This window comes from Lissotriton vulgaris, unplaced genomic scaffold (genome assembly GCF_964263255.1).
Source record: "Lissotriton vulgaris unplaced genomic scaffold, aLisVul1.2 SCAFFOLD_241, whole genome shotgun sequence".
Lineage (NCBI taxonomy): Eukaryota > Metazoa > Chordata > Amphibia > Caudata > Salamandridae > Lissotriton > Lissotriton vulgaris.
Window position 1 is genome coordinate 120,331 of NW_028252742.1, and position 17,611 is coordinate 137,941.

The window sequence follows — 17,611 nt, forward strand, 5'->3', positions numbered from 1 at the left end:
ACACCAACCCCAAGACCACACTCAGAGGCACCCTCCTCTACAGGCCCCGTGCACAATTCAGTGAAGACATCACTGACTTCATCACCTCACACGCCCTCCCCTCCGAGGACTACATTCTATTGGGAGACCTCAATTTTCACCTGGAAAAGAGCAACGACAGCAACGCCACCACCCTTCTGGACAATCTCGCCAACCTCGGACTCAAACAACTTGTCAATACCCCCACTCACTACGCAGGTCACACACTCGACCCTATCTTTACCTCCAGCAAACATATCTCCTTCAGTCACACCACAGTTCTCCATTGGACGGACCACAGCTGCGTTCACTTTATCTACAAAAAGACCACAACCCACAACCATCCTCAACCTACTCTGCGAAGAAACTGGAACAAAATCACCATCGACCAGATCTCCTCATCGCTTCTTCAAAACCCCCCTGCCCACTCTTCGAACCCCAACCAAGCAGCCATTAACCTCACTCAATGGCTAACCAACAGCGCCGACAACCTAGCACCTTTGAAAAAACGTCAAATCAAACTAGGCAGCAAAAACGCCCCCTGGTTCAACGATGATCTTAAGAAATCCAAGAAACTCTGTCGCTCCCTTGAGAAGGCCTGGAAAAAAGACCCAAACACCAGCACCAGGGAAGCCTTCAAAAATGCCACCCGCATACACCACCAACTAATCCGAACTGCCAAGAAAGCCGCATTCAAAGACCGACTAGACAACAACGCCCACAACAGCAAGGAATTATTCAACATCGTCAAAGAGTTTACCAACCCCACTTCCAACTCCAACGACATCACGCCCTCTCAAACCCTTTGCGACTCCCTAGCCTCGTTCTTCCACGACAAAATCGCAGACATCCACAAAAGCTTCGACAACCAACCCGGAGCCCAACCCACCCAACCTTCTGCCGTACCTTCACCCTCCTTGAACATCCTTAATGACTGAAACCCAATCTCCACTGGGGACACCATCCGCCTAATGAACTCCATCCACTCAGGATCCCCCACAGACCCATGCCCTCACCACATCTTCAACAAAGCAGACTCCATCATAGCACCACACCTCCGAGACGTCATCAACTGCTCCCTCAACTCTGCCACCTTCCCGGAAAGCTGGAAACACGCCAAACTCAGCGCCCTTCTGAAAAAACCCACAGCTGACCCCACCGATCTCAAAAACTACCGCCTCATCTCGCTCCTTCCATTCCCGGCCAAAGTCATCGAGAAAGCTGTCAACAACCAGCTCGCCGCCTTCCTTGAAACCAACAAATCCCTCGACTCCTCACAGTCCGGCTTCTGAGCCAAACACAGCACTGAGACCGCACTCATCGCAGCAACAGACGACATTCAAACTCTACTGGACAATGGAGACACAGTCGCCCTCATACTCCTCGACCTCTCCGCAGCCTTCGACACAGTCTGTCATAGCACCCTGTTACAACGCCTCAGAAACATCGGAATCCAAGGAAAAGCACTGGAATGGATCACCTCGTTCCTTGCCGGAAGAACTCAGAGAGTCCGCCTTCCCCCCTTCAAATCAGAGGCCACCGAAGTCATCTGCGGCGTGCCACAAGGATCTTCACTCAGCCCCACCCTCTTCAACGTATACATGAGCCCCCTCGCGGCCATCACACGCCAACACAACCTCAACATCATCTCCTACGCTGATGACACTCAACTGATCCTCTCACTCACCAAAGGCCCTAACACCGCCAAAACCAACCTACATGAAGGAATGAAAGAAGTTGCCGAGTGGATGAAGCACAGCCGTCTGAAACTGAATTCAGACAAAACAGAAGTCCTTATCTTAGGTACCTCCCCCTCCGCCTGGGATGACTCTTGGTGGCCAGAGGCCCTTGGAAAAGCACCCATCCCGACGGACCACGCACGGAACCTGGGCGTCATCCTGGACTCCTCACTCTCGATGACCAGACAAGTCAACGCCGTTTCATCATCTTGCTTCAACATTCTTCGCATGCTCAAAAAAACATTTCGCTGGATCCCCACCGAAACTATAAAAACGGTCACCCACGCACTGGTTACAAGCCGCCTGGACTACGGAAACACCCTATACGCCGGTACCACCGCAAAATTTCAGAAAAAACTCCAACGCATCCAGAACGCATCAGCCAGACTCATACTAGACATCCCAGGTAAAGACCACATTTCTGGTCACCTGAAAAACCTCCACTGGCTCCCCGTCAATAAGAGGATAACATTCCGCCTCCTAACCCACGCACACAAAGCACTTTACGAACTTGGACCCGAATGCCTCAACACACGACTTTCCTTCTACACCCCCTCCCGCCAGCTATGCTCTTCCAACCAAGCCCTTGCCGCTGTACCTCGCATCAACAAAACCACCATGGGAGGAAGATCCTTCTCCTACCTGGCAGCTAAAACCTGGAACTCACTTCCCATTCACCTTCGCCTCACTCAGAACCACCTAGCATTCAGAAAGCAACTTAAAACCTGGATATTCGACAAGTAATTCCCCACCCTTCTTCAAGCGCCTTGAGACCCTCTGGGTATGTAGCGCGCTATATAAATTATTTGACTTGACTATCACGAGCCACCCTGAAAAACGTATGTTTATCTCATCTGCGTGAGCTTAGAATGGCAAGAGAGACCTCTAAGCCGACAAACGTTCACCTCTTAGCAGTACAAAGCTCTCGGGGGACTCAGCCTTATTTACTGCTAACAACATTAACATATTACGACAAATTCTTGCTGACCCGGTTTCGTTTCAGTATTTTCCACCACTTAGTGACTTTCCCCAAGACCAATGATTGGTCCGCAAACCTCTCCACTTGTCCTTGTGAAGGGCAGTCAGAGCAATCGCTTCTCCATGTAATGTTTTTTTGCAGCCTCTATGACCACCCACGGAGAAATTGGATTTTACCACTAGTAAAATACATGGGATTGCGCCAATGCCGCCCGGCGCTCCAAGCCCTACAATGTTTGGACACTGAGTTCTCAATTGTCCCTATACTTTGTTTTTTTTAAATTAGCATTAAATTCCGAAAAGATTATGATTAATTGTTATATTTAAAGTATTGATTACACTATTGTGTTATAAGTTTAGAAATTATATTGCGTTTAGTATCCTTTCTTCTTTGTGTTTTAAGGATAGATTTCTTTCTTTAACGTATTAATTTAGTGCTTACTTTATTTAGTTTTATCTGTACTAATCTTAGGAATTTGTTGTCTTTTTAAAACAGGAAAAAATGGCTTTTTATTCTGTACAATTGATTTGACTTGTCTGCACTTTTATGGATAAGTTCCCTTATCCGAATAAAGTTTTATTTGATTTTGATTTGAACCCATCTCCATGCTAGTGAAGTGGCTTTTTTTGTCACATTGAATGGCGTAGTCATCATTAGTGCAACGAAATTCCTGCATCTCAAATCCAAGAGAACACAGGTCGCAAACCTCTAGTCAGTGATGTCGCTCCTGCTGCGCATGCGCGCGCGAGCAGTTTCTTCCCAGAGCACCGGCGCAGTCATCTGATGGTTACTCGCCCTATGAAAAGCATGATTCTGAAGTGTGTTCGTTTTAGGGTTGAGTCACGTTGGCACTCGGTGTTTGATTGTATACCTACAGCCTGTACCGTTTAGTCCCAAAGCATCTACACCTGAGTTTCTACAGTTTAGCTTCGCCAGAGACGCCACAATTCACCAGAAAAAAATTACAATGAAAACCAAAGAAGATGTCTTCCAGCAGACTTCAGGAAAGGTGAGTAACGTCCTTTACTTCTTTAGTCGTCAGTTTGTGAAACAAAAGACATCTCGTTTTTAGGGTGGCCAACCGTCACGTTCTTTCTATTGAGATTAAAACCCAGTCAACTGCTTTTAAACCGCCATGAATTTGTTAATGAATAGCGTGCCAGGGACCTGTCATGAGAGTATGCCATTGGTTTTTATTCCTTTAAGCCTATTTCAAATTGCTGACATAGTATCAGCTCAGTGGATATTGGTACAAGGAGAGTATGATTTGCCCAGGATCAAACAGTTTAGTAGATCCGAGAATGCTGCAAGCACACTGTTGCCCAAAAGGGTATCCATTTGCCATCATATTCTAATTTGGTGACTATACCGTGGGCACTTCTCCCCTTCCCAGGTAATTTCCTGTCCATTTTTTTAACCATACCCGTGCTAGCAACTTTTTCAGGTATTCTAAATCCTCCCATTCTTGCCAAAAGAAAGCAAAGGAAAAAGTTAAAAACCCGATTGCCCAAAAGCACACATTTTGGCCAAACGGGAGTATGGGATAAAAAAATGTATGTCTCTGTGTTTTATGTTTCTAATTAGTCCAATAGACCACATCTGGGGTAACAGTGATTCTGATGGCAAGGCCAACGGGCTGCCCTTCACAGAAGAGTGCCAAAGTGTTGTGTGCCCTGCCCAGGTTTAGAAAACAGTGTTTATTCCCAGCATAGTTCGCTGCAATGGTAAAGTTGAGGTTTGATGTCAAGTACCCTAGTTCCATTGCTTGACTGTACCTACTTTTCTGTTATGTCGATTTGTAGAGCGCCACTAATCACCAGTGAGAGTATCCAGGTTCTTGAGCAACTGAGCAGACATTAAGTCTCCGCTGAGTTATTCAAAGCTTCAGGTCTTCAGCTTCTTGCGGAACTTAAGAAGTGAGTGGTGGCGGAGGTTGTTCCATTTTTTGAGTGCGATGTAGGAGAACGAGCAACTTCTTGCCCTATTTTGTGAATGCAGGGGTTGTGTTCGAGCAAGAGTGAGGTAGAGCGTAGGTGTCTGTCAGCTTGTCAAAAGATATAAGGCTGTTGAGGTATGTTGGTCAGTGTTGTGTAGGGCTTTGTATGTATAAGTGAGTAGTTTGAATTTGCTGCATTTGGGAATGGGGAGTCAGTGGAGCTCTTTGAAGTGCACTTTGATGTGGGTGCGGTGTAGAAGGGCCAGTATGAGTCTAGTGGCAGCGCTCGGGATGGTTTAGAGTCTTTGTAGGAGTTGCTTGGAGAATCCGGTGTAGAGTGCATTGCCGTAGTCGAGCCTGCTTGTGATGAGTTCTTGGCTGACAGTCCACCTGATATTCTGCGGCAGCCGCTTGAAGATCTTGCGTACGATGTAGCAACAGGAGGGGCTTACTGCGTTGACTTTCACCGTCATGCTGAGTTTGTTGTTTAGGATGGTCCCTAGGTTTCTTGTGTAGTCTTTTGGTGCTGGTGCTTGCTCCCATGGCCACCGGGTGGAGTCCCATGGGGAGGTCTTGTTTCCATAGATCTGCATTTCTGTCTTATCAGCTAGTTTGTTCTCATCCAGTCTGATACCATGGTCATACAGTTTGTGAAGTTGGTTCTGGAGATGGTTGTCTTAACGTCAGGGAGAGGATGAGTTGGGTGTCCTCGGCATTTTAGATGATGGCGATGCCTTGAGCACTGATGACATTGGCTAGCAGAGTCATGTAGATGTTGAAGAGGGTGGGGCTGAGGGATGATCCATGGGGCCCTCGGCAGATCGGTCTTTTGGACACTGATGTGAATTGTGACATTCTGACTCTTAAGGTTCTTCCTGTGAGGAAGGAGCAGATCCATTACAGTGCGGGCCCTTGCATGCCTATGTAGTGAAGTCTTTTGAGTGTTGTGGGAGATGAAGTTGACGGCTGCAGACAGATAGAGTAGGATGAGGGCTGCTGTTTCTCTGCGGTCCAGGATGGTCCTGCTGTTATCGGTGGCTGTGGTGAGCAGTGTTTTGGTGCTGTGATTCTTTCTCCAACCTGATTTGGTGTTGTCCTGTAGGTGGTGAATCTCGAGGTGGGTTGAGAGTTGCTTGTTGATGGCCTTTTTCATCACTTTGGCTGGGTACAGCAGCAGGGATATTGGACAGTAGAGGCACACTTGAATCAGGCCGGCTGATTTATTTATTTTTGGCAGGGATTTGACTTCTGCATGTTAACAGTCATCAGAGAATATGCCAGACGGGATGAAGGTGTTGATGAGGTGGTAGCGTGCAGGGCTGATAGGTGACTTTCCCAGGTTGTACATGTGGTGGGAGCATGGGTCATTGGGGGTCCCTGAGTGGATAATCATCATGATTGTCGCTGTGTCGTCATTGGTGGGGGGTGGGGTCCATTTGGTCACATGGTTGTCTCTGGTGGTGGTGAGTAGATTGGCAATTAGGTTGTCAGGATACGGTTGGTGTGGGAAGTTGCTTTAGATGTTAGTAAGTTTGCTGTGGAAGAAGTTTGATACGTTGTTGCAGAGTTCTTAGGAGGTGGAGATTTCGTTGACTGTTGCTGAAGGTGTTGTGAATCCTTTATTTTCAATAATATTACTTTGCTGTTGTTGGAGCTTCCTTCGATGCGTTTGACTATGCACATTTGTTGGTTTCTTTTAGTTGCTGGTGGTAGTGTCTGAGAGCAGCCTTGTTAGCTGGATCTGTTGGCGGGTTCATGGCGGGTTCTCCCTTTCCTATCTAGATGTTTACAGTGTTATTTTGATTCTCGGAGGTCCTTTGTGTACCAGCTGGCTTTCTTGTTGTATCTTCTTTGCTTTTTAGGTTTGATGGGTGCGAGGGAGTCTGCTAAGTTCCTGATCTGTTTGTAATGTCATTGCTGAGGTTATTCGTGGGGTTCGGTTGATCCATTATAAGGGCACTGAGCCAGTATGTTTCAAAGATTTTGCATCAGTTGTGGCTGGGTATGCTGGTGATTGTGGGTGTGTTGACTTGCAATGTATTGATCTGGAAGTGGATTATGGAGTGGTCGCTCCATGTGAGTGTCATGATGGAGTTGTATTTGATGCTGTTGCTGGTGGGGAAGATGTCCTGCAGTTTGTGTGGACCCTGAGCCTGAGCCGGGTGAGACTGATGTTGCCTAGGCTTTTGAGGAGTGCTGTGGAGCAGGGGTCTGTTCTGTCTCCCAGGCAGAAGTTGAGTTTGCTGAGCAGTATGTAAGTTCTGGAGTTGATGGTGAGTGAGGCGACGAAATCTATGATCAGATTGGTGATGGTGGTTCACGGTTCAAGTGGTCGGTAGACGAGGGTCCAGTTCAGGGGGAAGTTAGCAGAGATTGTTAGTTTGAAGTGCAGGTGTTCCATGAATGGGTTGTCTTTTTCTGCTGTGGTCGAGCACTTGATGGATTCCTTACAGATGATTGAGAGTCCTCCCGAATTGTGGTTGCGATCCCATCATGTGATTTTGAAGCCGATGGGATTGCTGCGGAGATGTCGGGTGCCTATTTGGAATTGGTAATTATAACAGGGGAAACCCAATAAACCCTTGAAGGCTTGGGCAGTAGATCATTCAGGTCAACAGGTGCTACAAGGGACTTAATTTTAAGGAAGATAATTACTCAGTTGGGAGTCGTATTGAGATTATCGCACTCCGTTGTATCAACAGAATATCACATGTGTAGAGAGTTCAGAAAGAACATGAATCAATCATTGGAAGGAAAAGGATACACGGAGAGAACTAGAAGTATATTCATCAAAAAATGTATGTAGATTCAGTAATGTAAATTACAATTTGAGATACGGGGAGACAAATAAAAATAAATAAATAAATAAAATAAAAAGCAAGAAAGTGATGAACAGAGGTATAAATGACATAAACACTTCAGTTCAAAACTTAAACATCAACTCCAATAGATTATGGCAAAACAACCAGAAAAATTAATTAGCAATGGTTGTATGCTTGTGCCAGTGCAACGTTGATGGAGATGATGCAAATGTCGACGTTTCAGTCTATAATGCTGCCGTCATGAAGACCATCATCAGGACCAAACCAGACTTTATCCGTCGCCTATGGGCGCACACCGTTCTGCTGTTTTTCTGGAAATTAATTTTCCTTGGGTTTCATACCTTGGACACTTCTCCACAAGTAGGATCCATTACAAGCGCTCTTTGACACGCTGTAATTCAGATTTCTATTTGGAAACCACCGCCCAATACCTTTTTCCATTTACGGAAATTTTCATACGGGAATTTACAGGGGGTTTTTACCTGCAATGAATGGTTTGGTCCTGATGATGGTCTTCATGACGGCAGCATTATAGACCGAAACGTCGACATTTGCATCATCTCCATCAACGTTGCACTGACACAAGCATACAACCATTGCTAATTAATTTTTCTGATTGTTTTGCCATAATCTATTGGAGTTGATGTTTAAGTTTTGAACTGAAGTGTTTATGTCATTTATACCTCTGTTCATCACTTTCTTGCTTTTTTTTAAAACATTTTTTTAATTTTTTTATTTGTCTCCCCGTATCTCAAATTGTAATTTACATTACTGAATCTACATACATTTTTTGATGAATATACTTCTAGTTCTCTCCGTGTATCCTTTTCCTTCCAATGATTGATTCATGTTCTTTCTGAACTCTCTACACATGTGATATTCTGTTGATACACCGGAGTGCGATAATCTCAATACGACTCCCAACTGAGTATCTATTTGGAATTGGGGCAGGTTTCCATAATGAAGAGGAGGTCTGGTGCATCGCTGCTCATTAGGTCCCAAATTTTGGTCCGGTGTTTGCTGAGTGATCATGTGTGGAGTAGCGTGCATGCTAGTGAGTGCGGTGGTGTGCGTTTGCTGTGGTGTTTGGTGTCTTGATTTGTTTATTGGGTGGAGTATGTGAGGCTGCAGGAGAACAGGCAGTTGGTGCAGGTGAAGGCTCCTGCGGGGTGAGCAGCGTCTGGGTTTAGTGACCAAAGGAGGGCTGCGGGGCATTGCTGGGTGGGGGGTTGGACCAGAGGTACTGGCGCTGGTCTAGGCGCATATAGGCTTGCCTTTGGTGTGCTTGCTACACAACTTTACATAGGTTCAGGGAGGGGGGAGCACAGGTGAGGGGCCTCAGCAGTGAAAAGAAGAGACAGAAGGCGGTAAAATGCACAAAAAGAGGAAGTGGGGCTGCGGGGAGTGTGATAGAGGAGGTAGAAACAAGAGAATACACAAAGAGAAAAGGCATAAAAGAGAAATGCACAAAAGTGAAAAGGTACAAAAGAGTGTGCAAAAGCGAAAAGCAAACTGGCTAAAAAGAGAAAAGCTGCTAATCGGAGGCCTAGTGTAAGCTAGGTCTGAACCGGGAGCTCTCGCTACGTGTCCCTAAGGTTTCAAAATGTATATATCATTAGTGTGGTTCTAATCAATGTATACAAAGACTCATTGGACATAGTTTCATGGAGTTTAAAGGCTTATTTAGTAAGCTTTGTTTCAATACCAGTGCGTCAAATATGTACAAAAAATCACTGTGTCATAGAATCAAACAATTCAATGAGTAATCAATCATAAATCAACACAAAATGTTAAGGACAAACAGTTAAAGATGAAAATTAAACATTTCCCAATGCATTTCGGGTCTGCACGACCCTTCTTCAGGGGAATTTTCAAATGTAGATACAAAATATTGTTCACAGTGTCAAACACTTCAGTCCGTTTTCAGGCACTACAAAATAAAAGATTGTTGTATTCCATAAATGTTCATTCTTTACAGGATGAGAAAATAGAATTAACACTACTTCCCTCAGTGTGAAGTGCTCTCTAACTTGCATGCTGTTAAGCCTGTGAAAACATTAACCAATCCTAAAGGATATTGTGTCCCAAAGGGGTGAGAAGGTATATTTAAGCCCAATTACCATCATAAATGATGTGATAACAGAGTTGACACCCTCGTGAATCCAGAGGTTAGTATGCTCGAAAAATTAAAAAAATTAATTAAAAAAATGATCGAGAGAAAAGTAGTCCCAATGCACGCCCTATGAGGAAAACTACCTGTATAGTGCCTCAATCTGTGCTTGAATCTGGCCAGAAGATGTTACTGAATCCAAATGTAAATCTGCGGGGATAATATGCAAAACTGCTTACTAAGAGAGTAGCAGATTGTGAAGTTGATTAGTGCTAGGAAAGTGTTATGCTGGCTTACCAGTAAACTCGCTCGTAATGCTGAGGATTTCTCTGAATGAACTGCTCTTGTTTACAAGTCCTGAGAAAAATTAATTAAATAACGCTAGTTATATCTACCCTAACTGAGTAGATTGCGACCATAATACCGGTCACAGTAAAATCTTACCGTGAATCCGTGTGTAAACTCTACTCTCCCCCTGGTCTTTCTCAACTCGCCTGAACAACCTGGTGAAAGTAAGGAGAGGGACACATTATCCCTCCGCTCGCCGCTACTGCAATCACACTCAGTCAGCGCCATTGCGGCGCGATGCGCTTACCTCCTCTCGCTAGCGTCCGCTGACCTCTACCCCCTCGAGCGCTTCCGGCGTCAACATCCGGTTAGCGGTTGTGGTCTTAAATACCGATTGCCTGACCTAGGGTATGGCTATAGAAGACAGACTCGATTTCTGTCTCTTAACTAAATTACTATTCTTGAGGCTCGAACCTTGGAAGAGTAAAACTAACACCATGTGCAAGAAAATGAAATTAAAAAACGGGGATTTATAAATGTATCTAATGTATCTAATGGTTTGGAAACTGAAATAGCCCTCTTCAAATTTTTACGCAAATTGAGACTCAAATGGTTTTTTTCAACCACCATGACGGACGGAACAACAAGGATTCAAGAAAGGTTTAAACCCAAAAGTAAATTCATGTCTCCAATCACACACAAAATTTTGGACAACTTCGAAACCCTAGTCAAAAAGGACCTGGAAACCATAAAATATGTAACATCTAAAAAACAGAATCTATCCATCAAACAGAGGAGAATCCTCAATGATCTCAGACAAGACAAAACGATCACATTCCAACCGGCAGATAAGGGAGGAGCGTTGGTGATGATGGACACTACGTTCTATGAAAGAAAAGTTGACGCCCATGTCTTGGACACTGAGACATACATACAATTGGCACAAGATCCGACCGATGAATTCAGTAAAATCCTGGATACTATAATCAAGCAAGCGGAAGATACAGATGTCATTAACAACAACACAGGCAAATACCTAAGGACTAACACACCACAAGTACCACATATGTACATGATACCCAAGGTTCACAAGAGTATCACCGATCCACCATTCAGACCCATCGTGGCAGGGTGCGGTTCGATCCATGAACCCGTTGGCAGATTTATTGACTTCCATTTACAACCTTTAGTTCAGTCTTGGGAAACATACCTCAAAGACACGACAGATTGCCTATTGAAACTTCAACAAGTCAATAACCTGATTGGGGAAACTACATTACTTTGCACTATAGATGTTGTGGCACTCTATACGTCAATTGCACACTCAGAGGGCCTGGAGGCCATAGAATGGAGATTATTACAATCTGAAGTGGATCACTCCTTGGGGATTTTTTTGTTAGAACTTTTACACTTTTCTTTATATCACAGTTACTTTTCTTGGAACTCCAATTTTTATTTGCAGAAGACAGGCACATCCATGGGCTTTTCGGGGGCGCCCGCATACGCTAATACTTTCATGGCTTACTTTGAACAGCAATTCATTCTGACGAATACCAGATGGACGAAGAACCTCATTTTGTTCCTACGATTCATTGACGATATTTTGATAATCTGGCGTGGATACAAGACGGAGCTAGAAGAACTCATAAGGGAATTGAATCAGTGCAACCCCAGAATACAATTCACTCACAACATCCAAGAACAAAAAATACAGTTTCTGGACATCGAGATTTCCAAATCACACGATGGCATTACAACTAATATTTTCCGCAAACCCACGGATGTAAATAACGCATTGCACTACTCAAGTGCCCATCCCAAAAATTTAAAAGATCACCTACCCACTTCGCAATTCATAAGGATTAAAAGGATATCCTCAGATGCATCCAACAGCAACAATATGATTGAAGAGCAAGTTGATAGATACATTGCGAGAGCTTACCCAACAGAAGTACTTGACACTGCAGTACAAAAGGTTTCTAGGATGGATCGTAATGACTTACTCAGAAAAACAGAGAAACCTGACAATGACCGAATTGGTTTTGTGATGAAACATTCCACACAGTCACAACGGATTAAACAGATTCTGAGGAAGCGATGGGAAATCATCGCCAATGAATCGGACTTTGCCAACTTATTCAAAACATTTCCGATTATAGCACACACAAGAGCAAAAAACATGAGAGAAATACTGAAGGCTCCTGTAAACCATCTAAAAGATAATAATAAGGGAATGAGAAAATGCTACAATTGCGGCCAATGCAACAATGTCATCACGGGCAAAGAATGCAAGCATCCCCACAGTGGCAAAGCCATACAACTCAAATACAGTGGAGACTGTAATACAGTGGGGGTAATCTATGCGATAAGATGCCCTTGTGGACTAACCTATGTGGGAAGAACTTCCCGCAAAGTTAAAACTCGAATCATCGAGCACAAAAGCACCATAAGAAACAAATCGACAACATCTTGTTTGGCAACCCACTGGACTGAGTCCAGTCATTCCATACCACAACTTCGATATACCATTTTAGAAGTGGTAGAAAAACACAAGGGAATAGATCACAATGTAGCCCTGGCACGCAGAGAGACATTTTGGATAAAAATGCTCGGGACTTTAACACCAGGTGGGCTTAATGACCAATGTGAAATGATATGCTTTTTATAAGCAACATATTATATCTAGCACAGTGACCAGCAATCATGATAGATATTCAATTTGTTCTTTGCATCACAATTTATGATCATGTTTCCTTCTTTGTACAGGATTGACACTATGACCAAGTGAGTTATACACAAATAACGTTCTCACCCATATCACACTTTGAAAACACCTACTGTATTCATTTGCACCTATCAAATTAATTGCGCACGTTTTAGGACATTTTTCATAGCTCTTATATAATTGCCACATCACCTTGGGTAGAGCGGGACATTTTATAAATCCCCGTTTTTTAATTTCATTTTCTTGCACATGGTGTTAGTTTTACTCTTCCAAGGTTCGAGCCTCAAGAATAGTAATTTAGTTAAGAGACAGAAATCGAGTCTGTCTTCTATAGCCATACCCTAGGTCAGGCAATCGGTATTTAAGACCACAACCGCTAACCGGATGTTGACGCCGGAAGCGCTCGAGGGGGTAGAGGTCAGCGGACGCTAGCGAGAGGAGGTAAGCGCATCGCGCCGCAATGGCCCTGACTGAGTGTGATTGCAGTAGCGGCGAGCGGAGGGATAATGTGTCCCTCTCCTTACTTTCACCAGGTTGTTCAGGCGAGTTGAGAAAGACCAGGGGGAGAGTAGAGTTTACACACGGATTCACTGTAAGATTTTACTGTGACCGGTATTATGGTCGCAATCTACTCAGTTAGGGTAGATATAACTAGCGTTATTTAATTAATTTTTCTCAGGACTTGTAAACAAGAGCAGTTCATTCAGAGAAATCCACAGCATTACGAGCGAGTTTACTGGTAAGCCAGCATAACCCTTTCCTAGCACTAATCAACTTCACAAACTGCTACTCTCTTAGTAAGCAGTTTTGCATATTATACCCGCAGATTTACATTTGGATTCAGTAACATCTTCTGGCCAGATTCAAGCACAGATTGAGGCACTATACAGGTAGTTTTCTTCATAGGGCGTGCATTGGGACTACTTTTCTCTCGATCATTTTTTTAATTAATTTTTTTAATTTTTCGAGCATACTAACCTCTGGATTCACGAGGGTGTCAACTCTGTTATCACATCATTTATGATGGTAATTGGGCTTAAATATACCTTCTCACCCCTTTGGGACACAATATCCTTTAGGATTGGTTAATGTTTTCACAGGCTTAACAGCATGCAAGTTAGAGAGCACTTCACACTGAGGGAATTAGTGTTAATTCTATTTTCTCATCCTGTAAAGAATGAACATTTATGGAATACAACAATCTTTTATTTTGTAGTGCCTGAAAACGGACTGAAGTGTTTGACACTGTGAACAATATTTTGTATCTACATTTGAAAATTTCCCTGAAGAAGGGTCGTGCAGACCCGAAATGCATTGGGAAATGTTTAATTTTCATCTTTAACTGTTTGTCCTTAACATTTTGTGTTGATTTATGATTTGATTACTCATTGAATTGTTTGATTCTATGACACAGTGATTTTTTGTACATATTTGACGCACTGGTATTGAAACAAAGCTTACTAAATAAGCCTTTAAACTCCATGAAACTATGTCCAATGAGTCTTTGTATACATTGATTAGAACCGCACTAATGATATATACATTTTGAAACCTTAGGGACACGTAGCGAGAGCTCCCGGTTCAGACCTAGCTTACACTAGGCCTCCGATTAGCAGTTTAACTCCAGTTGTGGGCTCAACTGACCCACTGGGTAGCTCCCAAAACCCAAAGTTATCCCCCAACAAAAAGATCAACATTTGAAAAAAAGAGGAGTGCAGACTAGACTATTACATTGCAGTTTAACTTCAGCCCCACACTAGACTAGCACCCACATCACGAACGATAATGGCTTCCTTTCAAGAGATAGCAAACTTAACCCTGAACCAAGCAGAGATTAAGGTGTATGGCACAGAGGAAGCAGCCTCCATCTACTCTCTAATTGAACAAGTACGCACATTCAACACGTCGAAAGGCACAACCACTCAGATGCTTAAACAACTTGAATATATCATGCGCACGGAAGTTAACCAACGGTTACACGCAACAACTTTAATTGAGTACCACAAGGTGAAAAGAATTCCCAGGGGACTACGGATAGCGCTAAAACCTATGCTCTTCAAATTCAACAAGGCCTTTCTCATCAAATGGCAAGCCATCTTGAACAAATGTTCACTAGATCTCATATTGCTGATCATTGAAGAACTATCACAAATACTCCTTGACTTAAAGGAAGACATTTTCAAATTACAACAGGAATTATCAAAAACCATACCAGATACAGACTGGACAAAGATTCTCGAAGATATTAACAACAGATTGGATGTCCATGCTAAAGAGGTTCATGACCGGAAGATTCGCAAATTTCGTAGAGATACGATAGACTATAAATTAGATGAGGTATATACATGGGCGGAGGCCTATGCACATAAAAGATTCTCAAGCAAAACACCCAGGAACACCTCGTCAGAAGAGAGTGTGGCACTAGATGAGGACCTTTCATTACAAAGACCGCCAGCACCCGTTCCTACGACGTTAGCAACACCACAGGCTACAACGCCTGGTACCTCTCAGAACCAACAGTCTTTTTTGGCGGAGGGCCAATCAGCAATCCAACCACCGGACCAGTCTTCAGAATCAAGAACAGACGCACCCGTAGGGGACAAGGTAACAAAAAAAACCACGGAAACAGGACGTCCACAAAGACAAGTCACAAAGAAACCAACTTGATTATCAATATATCAAGCAGACAACTAACGATGGAAGAGGAGAAAGTTCTTAATAAGGGTACATCTTTTGTACCAACTTATGTATCTAATGGTTTGGAAACTGAAATAGCCCTCTTCAAATTTTTACGCAAATTGAGACTCAAATGGTTTTTTTCAACCACCATGACGGACGGAACAACAAGGATTCAAGAAAGGTTTAAACCCAAAAGTAAATTCATGTCTCCAATCACACACAAAATTTTGGACAACTTCGAAACCCTAGTCAAAAAGGACCTGGAAACCATAAAATATGTAACACCTAAAAAACAGAATCTATCCATCAAACAGAGGAGAATCCTCAATGATCTCAGACAAGACAAAACGATCACATTCCAACCGGCAGATAAGGGAGGAGCGTTGGTGATGATGGACACTACGTTCTATGAAAGAAAAGTTGACGCCCATGTCTTGGACACTGAGACATACATACAATTGGCACATGATCCCACCGATGAATTCAGTAAAATCCTGGATACTATAATCAAGCAAGCGGAAGATACAGATGTCATTAACAACAACACAGGCAAATACCTAAGGACTAACACACCACAAGTACCACATATGTACATGATACCCAAGGTTCACAAGAGTATCACGATCCACCATTCAGACCCATCGTGGCAGGGTGCGGTTCGATCTATGAACCCGTTGGCAGATTTATTGACTTCCATTTACAACCTTTAGTTCAGTCTTGGGAAACATACCTCAAAGACACGACAGATTGCCTATTGAAACTTCAACAAGTCAATAACCTGATTGGGGAAACTACATTACTTTGCACTATAGATGTCGTGGCACTCTATACGTCAATTGCACACTCAGAGGGCCTGGAGGCATTGAATGGAGATTATTACAATCTGAAGTGGATCACTCCTTGGGGATTTTTTTGTTAGAACTTTTACACTTTTCTTTATATCACAGTTACTTTTCTTGGAACTCCAATTTTTATTTGCAGAAGACAGGCACATCCATGGGCTTTTCGGGGGCGCCCGCATACGCTAATACTTTCATGGCTTACTTTGAACAGCAATTCATTCTGACGAATACCAGATGGACGAAGAACCTCATTTTGTTCCTACGATTCATTGACGATATTTTGATAATCTGGCGTGGATCCAAGACGGAGCTAGAAGAACTCATAAGGGAATTGAATCAGTGCAACCCCAGAATACAATTCACTCACAACATCCAAGAACAAAAAATACAGTTTCTGGACATCGAGATTTCCAAATCACACGATGGCATTACAACTAATATTTTCCGCAAGCCCACGGATGTAAATAACGCATTGCACTACTCAAGTGCCCATCCCAAAAATTTAAAAGATCACCTACCCACTTCGCAATTCATAAGGATTAAAAGGATATCCTCAGATGCATCCAACAGCAACAATATGATTGAAGAGCAAGTTGATAGATACATTGCGAGAGGTTACCCAACAGAAGTACTTGACACTGCAGTACAAAAGGTTTCTAGGATGGATCGTAATGACTTACTCAGAAAAACAGAGAAACCTGACAATGACCGAATTGTTTTTGTGATGAAACATTCCACACAGTCACAACGGATTAAACAGATTCTGAGGAAGCGATGGGAAATCATCGCCAATGAACCGGACTTTGCCAACTTATTCAAAACATTTCCGATTATAGCACACACAAGAGCAAAAAACATGAGAGAAATACTGAAGGCTCCTGTAAACCATCTAAAAGATAATAATAAGGGAATGAGAAAATGCTACAATTGCGGCCAATGCAACAATGTCATCACGGGCAAAGAATTCAAGCATCCCCACAGTGGCAAAGCCATACAACTCAAATACAGTGGAGACTGTAATACAGTGGGGGTAATCTATGAGATAAGATGCCCTTGTGGACTAACCTATGTGGGAAGAACTTCCCGCAAAGTTAAAACTCGAATCATCGAGCACAAAAGCACCATAAGAAACAAATCGACAACATCTTGTTTGGCAACCCACTGGACTGAGTCCAGTCATTCCATACCACAACTTCGATATACCATTTTAGAAGTGGTAGAAAAACACAAGGGAATAGATCACAATGTAGCCCTGGCACGCAGAGAGACATTTTGGATAAAAATGCTCGGGACTTTAACACCAGGTGGGCTTAATGACCAATGTGAAATGATATGCTTTTTATAAGCAACATATTATATCTAGCACAGTGACCAGCAATCATGATAGATATTCAATTTGTTCTTTGCATCACAATTTATGATCATGTTTCCTTCTTTGTACAGGATTGACACTATGACCAAGTGTGTTATACA

General features: G+C 43.2%; 1 protein-coding gene across 2 annotated transcripts in view; it reads left to right on the forward strand.

The window, feature by feature from the left end:
* The first annotated feature begins 3,529 nt into the window (after window positions 1-3,529).
* LOC147662037 (uncharacterized) overlaps window positions 3,530-17,611 on the forward strand; it is a 205,632-nt gene continuing 191,550 nt past the window's right edge. The window contains exon 1 of one of the 2 annotated variants that reach the window (XM_086951165.1): window positions 3,530-3,745. In XM_086951165.1, coding sequence (XP_086807291.1) covers window positions 3,704-3,745 — 42 coding nt within the window. In that variant the 5' untranslated portion in view covers window positions 3,530-3,703. The remainder of the gene's footprint in view (window positions 3,746-17,611) is intronic. The other variant, XM_086951166.1, reaches the window with a different exon arrangement.